The sequence below is a fragment of the Schistocerca serialis genome, chromosome 2 (assembly GCF_023864345.2).
Source record: "Schistocerca serialis cubense isolate TAMUIC-IGC-003099 chromosome 2, iqSchSeri2.2, whole genome shotgun sequence".
NCBI lineage: Eukaryota > Metazoa > Arthropoda > Insecta > Orthoptera > Acrididae > Schistocerca > Schistocerca serialis.
Window position 1 is genome coordinate 551,386,166 of NC_064639.1, and position 12,287 is coordinate 551,398,452.

The following is a 12,287-nucleotide window of genomic DNA, read 5'->3' on the forward strand; positions in this document are numbered from 1 at the left end:
ACTACACAGCCCCTCCTGCCGGAGGTTTGAGTCCTCCCTTGAGCATGGGTGTGTGTGTGTGTGTTGTTCTTAGCATAAGTTAGTTAAGTAGTGCGTAAGTCAAGGGACTGATGACATCAGCAGTTTAGTCCCATAGGAATTCACACAAATTTGAACATTTTTTGAGATTTTATTGTTTACTGGTTATTTGTTACTTTTGTAGAATATATCACATTTCATCCATAACATTATAGTGATACCAAATCCTCTCCTTTTAAATACCTGCTTCAAATTTCTTGTAAAAGCCATTATGACAATAATGCAAAGAATCAAGAGCTACCAATGTCTCCTAACCATTTTTCAGCAGTTCCTACAATTTCTTTCATTTCAACATGATTAACTAACATGTTCAATTTGAGTCTTGCATAAATAATATACAGAGTTGTATGATGAGTGGAAATGCAACTGTCAACTGCTACTACGTAGTTTGACATCCAGTGAAAGCATTTGCAATCATGCATGCATTAAAAGTTAAAAAATTACAAAAACTGACTAAAAGTGATTTGTAAGGGTTGGCAGCATGATCCTTACAGTGGCTGGTATGTCAGTTCGCCCACCAGTTGTTAAATGATGGCCTGGGAAATAAACATTCCTGGTTGGAAAAGACGTTTATTCATAACAGTTAGAGTGATGGGAGCTGAAGAGGGGGTTGTTGGCCTAAGTGATGTATGTGGCCTTGGCAGTTAAAGCGTGCCAGAATCAGCAGTTGTCCACCGGGGGGCGGGGGGGGGGGGGGGGGGGGGGCAGCACAATGTGTGATGGCAGCTGGAAGTGTTGTTCTGTGATCAGCACAGCACCAGAGTGCTGATACAAGGCAGTGGTAGCTACTGGTGATGGCCAGATGGCCTGCCAGAACTGATGGTGTTAAACCTCAGCCTCTGATGCAGCTGATGACAAGGGCATCTGCCAGCTTTGGATAATGAAAAGCAATGATGAAATCTGCACAGGGCAGTGGTAGGTGGGCAGCTAGATGGACCAGACCCAAACTCACAGCCCACCAGAGAGCCAGCCATCAATAGATTGTAGTCATCCAGCGGGTGACCCAACAGTGAATAGGCACTGAGTAGACTGTACATAGACTCAGCTCAAGCAGAGGCCTGCAGCTAAATTAGATGGGCTGGCTAGCATTTCTCAAATGGCAGTACACCTGGCTTGTAAGACACAACAGTGCAATGTAGCCAGATGTAATTGATCAGAAACTATGACTTCATTTATCCTGGTTTTCCTACCTGGTCAACTTTTTCAAGAGCCCTGATAGAGTTGTGATGTGTCACAGACTGGCTTCAGAGATGCTGGCTGGTGTCTTCTGCATTGTTAGTGTACTGAATATAATATTCTTGCATGCTGCATATGCACTCTTCTGCCAAGACACCTAGTTATCAAGCTGACTCGTATTTCCCTCCTCACAATGTCATTCTGCTGAATCGACACAAGAGCTGTCCTTTACACCAGGCGAAGCCATTATGCAACAGATATTTGAATATTTACTAAAGAATCTTAAGTTACTGTATAAATGTGTACCATATTCCTTCACTTGGTGTGCACAATATTGTTATTTCTGTGACTGTTTTTTCATAATATAACTCCACCTTCTACCTACCTAGTCCTTTATGTATGGTTTACTAATGTTGGCACAAAATTATTTTAAATTTTGTTGTGATCCAATGAATTAACTGAAATATTGATTAGATACTATGTATAATTTATCCAGCAATAAAACCACTAAACACTCATTTGAAGAACAGTAACGCAATATCAGTAAACACAGTGTGTTGTCTCTGTTATCGTAGTAGGCCCCTATGGTCTTAATCTCTAACAAAGATTTTACATGTGTACTTGAATACTGTTTTATGCTTTTGTTACTGCAGAATGTTACAGTAATCATCATTTGTTTTTACACTATGCAGGTGCTACTCACACTGCTGAACTTTGCTACTTATTTTTGTTTGCTGATAAGAGGCAAGACATTAATAAAGACAGCCACCAACATACTGTTCGCTCCATTATGGCTTCTCTTTGGACAAACTTTGCCAAAACTGGGTGAGGACATCATTTTGTCAATCTTTTAAGTTATATATTTGTTGTCATTGATTATTTGGAATATCTTCATGTTTAAATTTTCCATATTGAAAACAGTATTCTGTTCATGTTGTGCATTTGGAAAATTAATAAACATACTTCAGCTTTTGCTGCATCCAGCATTTTTCCAGAGCTAAAAAGAGATGGAACAAAGTAAACCGAAGAAATTGATGAGGAAAGGATAAACAGTTCAGAACCTTGCAGCCACCTTTCTTTTCATTGAAGATGGTGTATCAGTAGAGAAGCCATGAAATGCATGAAATTAGTGTAATTAATTTTCAACAAAGATCACAAAACACCTCAATTAATCTGATACCAGCTTCTTTTGGACTGTAACACTTAACCAAATACCTAGAGCCAAAGAGACTAATTAAGGCCAAGGCAAGAATACATACACAAAGATGAACTAATTATTGCACACCAGTGTTAGTCTTGCTGCACTGTTTATTTTTAATCATTCTCCTGCCACATTTTGCATTATAATAAGTGAAAGACAGTACTTAAATGATACAGGGTCATTCAGGAAGAATTTACAATTTTCTGCAAAATCATACTGGTTATTATAAGAGAAGAAATTTAATACCATTATGAACAAAGCATACAATATTAACATATATTCTATTTCAAATCAGTAGTGAAATTTCTCCAGAACATTCTTTGTAGGTGTTATAATTTCCACAAGTATTATTCTGTCTGAGAGACTGATGTATAACAGTATTTATGTGCACAAGACACAAGGTGCTTCACAGTTTTGCATTGTAAAATGGGTTCCACCCAGAGGAGCTATGTTAAATATCATTAATAACCACATAAGATACCCATCACAGATTTTCTGTAACTTTTCTAAGGTCCTTGACTGTGCAAATGTACCACAGTATTGAAAATTCTTACACTATGCCATGAAGGGCAAAATGCTTATTTGGTTACAACCTTCCTCACATAACAGAAAAAGGAGTTGTCCTAACAGATGCAGATGCAACAGCGAACTCAGAATGGGTGAATATTAAGTAAACAGGGTGATTTTTTCCACTGTATACAAACTCTAGGGACTGATTGATGAGAGGATACAGAGCAAAACAGGTATAATGAACTTATGGCTGTAAGAGCATGGTTTTAATGCCAGAGACCATTTATTCAACCATACATTGTTACAGAGACTGAGGTCTAATACACGCTGTACCATGCAGCTACAGTTACAGTATGTGTTGAAGATGATTTCCATGTGCCTCAATGCATGTGTCTCACACATTCACAATGACCAAGCTGCATCCGAACAGTGTCAAAGGCAGCATGGATACACTGCTCCAGTGTTTCCATGTCTGGAATGGGCTCTGCATACATGATACTTTTGAGGTGGCCCCATAACCAGAAATCACACAGGTTGAGATTCAGTGAATGAGCAGGCCATACAACTGGATCCCCCGATCCTATCAATCAACCAGGGAAGACACAATTGAGATGCATCCAGATGTTAATAGTGAAGTGAGCTGGAGCACCATCATATAGCAGCCACATAACCATTCAAAACATCAATGGCATTTCATTTCTTCCAGCAGGGGAGGCAAAGTCACCCACAGGAAACGCCGATAGTTTCGGCCTTTTAGGTTATGTGGAAGCAAGACTGGTCCCAAAATACAGTCACCAATTATCCCAGCTCATTCATTCCAGCTGTACCGATGCTGATGATCTGTTGTCACCATGCCATGCGGGTCCTGCATATTGTCCCACAAATGACTATTATGAAACTTGAAGATACCACTCTGTGTAAAGTAACCTCATCTATGAATAGGATGGATGACACAAATCCTGGAATCATTGCCTGGTGAAGAAACCAGTGACAAAACTGCTCCCAATGTGAAAAGTCTGTCACTAGTGAGCCCAGCACACACTGTAAGTGATAAAAGGTAGTAATAATTATCATGAACAATGTTCTATGTGGCCATCCACCTTACCCTGTACTGGTGGCCAACTGCCTGGTACTGACATGATGATCACCTTACACAGTGTTAATCACATTTTCCTCCAAGTCTGGTGTCCAAACATTTTGGCCAAACCCTTCACGATTTCTTGCTTTCTGAAATGACCTTGTCTCAGACAAATGGCAAAACACTATTGCAAACACTGAATGCTGTGGTTGTTGTTGGCGGGGATAGGTCTCCTGATACAAGATTGCTGCCCACTGCCCATTACCATCTACCTCTCTGTAAGTAAACACCGCGTCAGCAAGCTCTCGATTCAGATATGGAACCATTGTGTACAACACTGTATCACATCCACTACAAGGTGAGTCAGCAAGAGAAGTGAATTGGACACAACAGTACCAATTACTGTGGCAGGAGAGGGCACTAGAGCATGACGTATGAGGAACAGTACCAACCTCTAGGAGGAAACCACGTGCACTATACCTGTGGCTGTATGGTAAGCGCATATTAGACCGCAGTCTCTGTAACAAAGTATGATTAAATAATTGGTCTCTAGCATAGAAACCATGCATTTCTTGACATAAGTTCATTAGACCACTTTTGTTCCTTATCCTCTTGTCGATCAATCCCTCAAGTTTGTAAATGATGGAAAAAATCACCTTGTATATTCATCCTTAGGCTCTGATTTTCTTAGTTTAAATAAATGACCTGCCAGTTTCCATAAATAACAAGGTAAAATGTTAATGTTTGCTAGTGATAAAAAATATATTGATTGACAGGCACCATTTCACAATGCAAGATTTGACTGCAATAATGACAAACCAAGCCTATAAACGGTCTGTAGCATGTAATTAAACCTTATTTTTTTTTAAAATAAGGCTGATCACTTTTAGACAGTAAATACCAAACCATACCACAACACAAGTTTTTAAACGAGTAAAAAAGAGCAGTGAGGCTAATATGTGGCATTATTAACATGATATCCTGGAGGCCCCTCTTCAAGATCCTCATGATATTTACACTTGTGAGTATATATACTCGCTAATGACATTCTCGCATTGTCCATTTTAGAATATAAGTGTATTAACAGCTTCTTCTCAGCATAAAATCTAAAATTAATAACTCATAGGTGTTCTGAAATAAACTGAATGAAATTCTTCATAGGCCATGCCATCTATAAAAACAGTATGTTTAGATGTATAAGCTGATTTTACTGATACATGCTATGAACAGAGGAAAGATACTTTAAAATTACATCAAATATTACATTTATATTAACACTAGCGTGTAGGTTGTAACATTATATAGAGACAACAATGAAACTAGGGATAAATGTTCACATACTGTAGTGCACTCAGACTTGTCCTACATTATAAGTACATTTCTAGAACATAAATATGGCAAAGTGAATGGAAATAATTTAGGAATAAAGAAGATAAATCTGAACAACAGAGGAACTAAGCCGTCATGACTGGCAAGCAAAACAGAATAAAAACTACGCTAGGTTTCAGCAAACAGGTGACATCTTGGGATTGGAGTCAACAAACACACTCATCCAGTAGACCACAATAGTGCTGTAATCAAATCTACAGCAGTGTGTTTTGGCAATAGCAAATTTGGAAGATGAGTAAATGCAATTTCACTGCTGTTAGCTTTAAAATAGTGATATTGCCTTAATTATATTGGAAATATTTAATAGATTTAATTAATAAAAAATTACACTCTAAATTGTCAAGAATGGTCATGAATTTCAGTAGTGACAAATGAAATAACAATAACTATTATGAAAGTTCATACACAATCCAGTCACATCAATGTGACCACCTGTCAAAAGCCTGGATAACTATCTTTTGCAATGCAGACCACTGTGAGGCAAGCAGGAAGAGAGCTAGTGAGGTTCAGGAAAGTATTGACAGGGATGTGGAGTGATTCCATCTCCAGTGCCTTGGCCAGCTGCACTGGGTTTCTTAGCTGATGAGCCATGGCTTAGACAGCCTGATCAAGGTGGTTCCACACATTCTCAATTGGTTTTAAATCTGCAGAATTTGGTGGCCAGTGGAATGGTAAACTCATCGTGATGCTCTCTGAACTGCGAGCTGTGTCTCATGCTGCATTGTCCTGCTAGCAGATGCAATTGTGCCGAGTAAAAACAAACTGCATGTAGGGGTGGACATGGACACAATGATAGATGCTTACTTGTGTTGATCCATTGTGATTTCCAGAATGGCCACAAAAGCATACCCCAGACCACAGTGCTCCAGCCCCCAGCCTGGATCCCTCTGACATTTGTTGCAGGATGTTCGTTTTCAGACATTTCACACTGATGGAGCATAAAATGTGGTTCTTCTGAAAAGGCCACCTGTCACCACTCAGTGGGATGTGGAAATGGCATGCAAATTCCAGCCTTCATTGCCAACAGACAGCAGTCAGCACGGATACATGAACCAGTAACCTGCTGTGAAGGCCCATGTGCAAAAATGTTCGCTGGACAGTCATTGAGAAGAGACTGGTGGTAGCCCCTTGCTTTGTCTTGGTGGTCATTTGCTCAAAGTTGCACATCTATTTGCCCATACACACCTACATAGCTGTTGTCTACCCCAATTATTTATGGCCCATGGTGAACCACAGTTGCTTTGGCACAGGTTTTGGATAGCACCATTTTGACATGCACGGCATTTTTTATCAATGGTGGCACACTAACTCTGTCAAATTTTCCTTGTATATCACATTGCCTATCTCATCTTCATCCACTTTCTCTTTCCGTTTCATAATACTGCCTTCCAGGACTGCCTTTACATAGAACTTCTTTTCAGTTTTTCCACTTTACAGCCTTCCATTCTACACAAAGTACTGGCTTGTCATCTGAGCTCTTGATTTTAATACAGCTCCTTTGTTTTCCTCCAATGATGGGTGCATGTTCTATATCCCCTCCTATGACACTGGATCAATTTCAACCAGACTTGATATGTATAACAATTACTGTCTGGTAAGATGCCCTATTGGGGTAAGAACCACCTAGCACCCCCTGGAATGAAGGTGGACAGCTAAAGGGAGGAGTAGGAGATGGACAGAGAGATGAATGAGGAGGTGACAAACAGACAAAGAGGCCTGTGTAGAAGATGGATAGATAGAGGGAGGGAAGGAGCAGATGGACAGGAAGAAGGGGGAAAAGGAGTTAGACTCACAGAGGAAGAAGAGGAGATGGGCAGACAGAGGGGAGAGGAGGGACAGAAATAGGGGAGACAAAGTGAACCAAAAGACTGTGAAGAGCAGATGAATGGGGAGGGGGGAGGAGATGAACAGAACAAGGGTTAGGAGGAAACGGATAGAGAGAAGAGCGATGGACAGAGAGGGGGTGGAGGGAGTGGAGCACATTGGCTAAGGAGATGGTGGACGAGAATATTGAGAGAGAGAATAAAGAAGAACAGACAGAAAGAGTGAGTGGGGGGCAAAGTAGATGGGCAGAGAGAGGGAGAGCAGCAGATGGATAGAGAGAGGTTGTGGGAGAATTGGAGAGGGAGAGGAGGGAGGAGATGGACAGACAGAAGAGGGAGGAAGATGGACAGAGAGATGTGGAGGAAGAGATGCACAGAGAGGGGGAAGGATATAGACTCAGAAGACAGAGGAGTAGATTGACAGAGAGAGTGAATAAGAATAGATGGGAAGAGAGAAAGGAGGAGGAGAAGATGGGCAGAGAGAGGAGGAGGAGAAGATGGGCAGAGAGAGGGGAAGGGAAAGATGGGCAGAAAGAGGGGAAGGAAAAGATCATCAGAGGGAGGGTGTATAAGGAAATGGACAGTGAGAGAGGGAAAGGAAGAAATGGATAGAGAAAGGGAGATGGAGTAGATGGACAGAGGGAAGGGGAGGAGGAGATGGATAGAGGTGATGGAGAGGAGAAGATGGATGAGAGTGAAACATTGTGAGTGAGGAGTTGTGATTGGAAGTGCCATGCAACCAAATAAACATCATTCACATAAAAGATCAAAAATTTTTTATTCACTCAGGCCAGAACTGCATTAATTGAATTAAAACACAAATAGTTGCCAAAAGGCAAACAATTAAAACAAAAAGTACTGTGAGGACCAGCCAAAGCTCTTACAATAAGCTGGTAATGTGCCCTATGAGAAGTTGGCACCAGCCACCAGCACTGGCGGTGCTGCCCAACACGACTCTCCATCTAAGTTTGCGCAGCCATTGGCCATACTATAACATTAAAAAAATGGATTGGTTAAACTACATATAACATTTTTACATGATAACCAGGGCAACCTCTTTAGTGACTGTTAAGCCCCAAACATTGACAAGAATAAAGAAACTGCTGGAAACACCAGCAATAAAAACAATTTTACAATATAACAAATACACCAGTAAAAGGCAACAATTCACATTGAACACATCAATAAAATAATAATCTGATGGTTAAAATAGGGCAAACTAGTCTGCTTTTAAGGATCCAAGAACATTGGGTACTTTGAGAAAGCCATTAAGATTTTTAACTTACGTAGAATAGTTCGCTAGCAAGGATTTGCAAAACTAAGAAATTTGATAACAACATGAAATTTACAGCTTTGGATAAAGATCAGGCTGTTTTGTCACAATAATCCACAATATAAAGTAAAATAAATTAAAAAGGATTCTGAGGCCAGACATACATATACAATAAGTAAATTAACTCATAAAACTTTAAGCTATATGGATGGGAACAGCAGATGAAAAACAATAAACTTGCTGAAACAAGAAACCAAATGAACTCTCCAAGCCAAGATGCCACAGGCATGCTTCCCAAAATGCACAAACATTGGAGGCAAATGTTCAGGAACATGCTCACCCGATTCTCTTCCTCCTACATTATAATAGCTTTGGCTACATAAGATGGGTGTGGCATGCATCTACTACCATTGCATCAGCCCTTCCAACCACTACTTGTGACTGATTGAGTCACTTAGGCCACAATGTATTACAGCCAAATAGACTCCAGCCAGCACGTCCACTACGTGCTGTGGCTTGGTGCTGCCCCAGTACGTTGTGGTCAGCCACTGCTGCCTTTCCCTATCTGCTCCAGTCTGAGGTCAAAAATACAACGTATACAACCAGTGTGGCAAGTGCTTTCAAGCCTCACAGGCAGACAGGCCATGCTCTCTTGGGATACTCCTGAACCCATTGCTTGGGCAGCTAACTTACATAACTGTGAAGAAGTACTGTCAATACAACCCAGCAAGGCTGAATCTCCTCATCTTAAACCCAAAAAAAAATGGGGGGGGGGGGGGGGGGGGGGAGATCACAATGAGCTTATACAATGGCCAATCTTAACCATGCTTAGATGAAACTGGCAGTTTTATTGGTAGACAGGTTTTTAACTAAAAGGCTAACTGGGGTCAATGTTTTAATGACTTTAGAAGGCTCCACAGTATGTGGCAACAATTTACTTGAAATCATTTCATCCCCCTGGCCTTAGCTTCCAAAATTTCTTATAAAGACAATATCAAACATGTTTAGTTGGCAAGATTCCTACACCAATTACAGCATTCTCTCTCCTTCTGGTGTGCAAGATCAACATTGCTTCTGCATCACCTCCAATTCTGGCTAATCTCAGGGGTAACCCACTCTGGGAGGAGGTCATTTACAGACCATAAATTGTACAGAGGAGAATTAAGAGGGTATTCCACCATCAAAGCAAGTGAAGTTGTTTTATGGACCTTGCGGGTGGCGGTTCTGAAGGCCAGGTTTAGCCGTTTACATTTATCCCATTTCATCTGCATGTGAGAGTGAAAAATAATGACAGCAGACTTGAGATTGCAACTTATTCAGCGAATGAAGGATTGCTGTTGTAGTAAGGAATAATGGTCACATGAGATTTGCATTCTCAGAACAAAATTTCTTAAATATTTCCACAAATTAGTGCAACTAGTCATCTTTTGTTTTATTCTTCAATTTTTATTTTTCATTACCAGTTTTCATTCGCCTCGCAATTCATCATCAGATGGTACATATTTATTGCATGTTTGTAGCATTTTGGGGCTTGTGTAGAGTTATTGCTGTCTGTTAATTTGTTCTTGGTGCACACATTGTTTTGGAAGACATAACACATCACCTCACAAATTAAGCCACAGGTAACAATTTCCCCATGCCTTCTTCTTCTTCTTCTTCTTTCCATTTTGTAAAGCCTCTAACTCAAAGACTGAGTACTTCAATTCAGCAGCAGATAGAGCCCCAGAAGCGTCTGCTGCCAGTTGCCTGCAGCCATTTTCTCCTGAAGGAGAATAACAGCGACATCAGAATTTAAACATCTGTTTGAACTACAAAAAGCCCCTTGAAATCCAGAATTGCCAAAATAGGAACATTACTCAGGTGGTTCTAAGAGCATCAAACATGGCCTGTTGACTCTCTGTCCACTGGAAAGCTGCTTGTATTTTGCATAGCTGATTTAATGGTGTCCCTAGGAGAAGTTGGGTATAGACTTCCTAAAAAAAATGTACCATCTCTATGAACCAGACAATATCCTTCTTATTCTTCAGTGGAGAGAAATTTTGGATGGCCTTGGTATGTTCTTGGTTGACCTTCATCCCCCCCCTCCTCCTCCCCACACCCCTCAGAAGAAACTAAACACCTTAGGAATGACATTTCCTGGTAGTCAAGATTTATCTTAGAAGGCTTGACAGTTAAACCATACCATACAAGTTAAGCAATACTTGTGTCACATGCTCCATATCTTCATGAAATGTCCTACTTACACCACTATGTCATATGAATAGTTTAAGTTTATGATTCTTCCCCAAAATGGAATTCAAGAACAGTGAAAGTACAGTGGCACCTGTAGACAATCAAAATGGATCCCGGCTGAACTTGAAAAAATTCCATATGGTGTAGAATGTGGTTACAAACTTTGAATCCTCAGTCAGTGGAACCTAATGGTAGGCTTGGTTAAGGTCCAGAACCATAAAATAACAAGCCCCCATGAACCATATAAAACAATTAACAAAGTTTGGCAAGGGAACTGATTGTAAAATCACCTTCTGATTAAGAGCACAGTAATCCACTACTGCTCTGTAATCTGCGCCATTCCCCATAGGTATAAGAAAGATGGGTGATGCATAAGGCAAGGGTGATGGCCAGATAACCTCGTCATAAAGCTGTTATCTGACGCAATGCCCTTATCTTTGGAAAGGATAGCCAGAAAGGGGCCTGACAAATTGGAACATCATCAGCCAGTTGTATTTGGCACTGAAACTCATCTATGAATCCTAGCTTGTCAGTTAATACATCAGTAAACTGCCTAAGCACCCTCAACAATAGTTTGGCGTTTCCTTGTTCCAAATGGCCAAGCTCACATCCAGCAGCAGAACTGGAAACAATATTTAATGTCTTGTGTGCAACTATGGTCACATAACTGGTGATGTTTTCTGTGCTGAAATTATAAATAAAATTGTCTGCTACAACAATCAAGAACCAGTTTCATGCCCTGAATGAAATCATAACTTGTCAAAAGTTTTGTAGATAATCCCTTTGCAACCATTAGACTCATTGGCCATAACAACCCTTGAATTTTATGCTTCCCCACACACACAGCACATTAATAGCAATACCTGTTCATTAATGGTATGACAATTCGGACTGACTGTTTGCGACCAAAAAACATATAGATATTGTGGTACTTTAAATACCAGCCATACTCGTGAACAGAAGGACTACTTCCTGAATCCAACAAGATGCATGCAGGCTCGTGATTAAGAGCTGCACATACAAATGGAAGGAACTGTCTAGTTGTTGTTGTTGTTGTGGTCTTCAGTCCTGAGACTGGTTTGATGCAGCTCTCCATGCTACTCTATCCTGTGCAAGCTTTTTCATCTCCCAGTACCTACTGCAACCTACATCCTTCTGAATCTGCTTAGTGTATTCATCTCTTGGTCTCCCTCTACGATTTTTACCCTCCACGCTGCCCTCCAATACTAAATTGGTGATCCCTTGATGCCTCAGAACATGTCCTACCAACCGATCCCTTCTTCTGGTCAAGTTGTGCCACAAACTTCTCTTCTCCCCAATCCTATTCAATACTTCCTCATTAGTTATGTGATCTACCCATCTAATCTTCAGCATTCTTCTGTAGCACCACATTTCGAAAGCTTCTATTCTCTTCTTGTCCAAACTATTTACCGTCCATGTTTCACTTCCATACACGGCTACACTCCATACAAATACTTTCAGAAATGACTTCCTGACACTTAAATCAATACTGGATGTTAACAAATT

At 40.5% G+C, this 12,287-nt stretch overlaps 1 protein-coding gene across 1 annotated transcript in view; it reads left to right on the forward strand.

The window, feature by feature from the left end:
• LOC126456201 (esterase E4-like) overlaps positions 1–12,287 on the forward strand; it is a 405,384-nt gene that overhangs the window by 377,199 nt on the left and 15,898 nt on the right. The window contains exon 11 of the mRNA XM_050091955.1: positions 1,947–2,079. Within this exon, the coding sequence (XP_049947912.1) occupies positions 1,947–2,079 (133 nt within the window). The remainder of the gene's footprint in view (positions 1–1,946; positions 2,080–12,287) is intronic.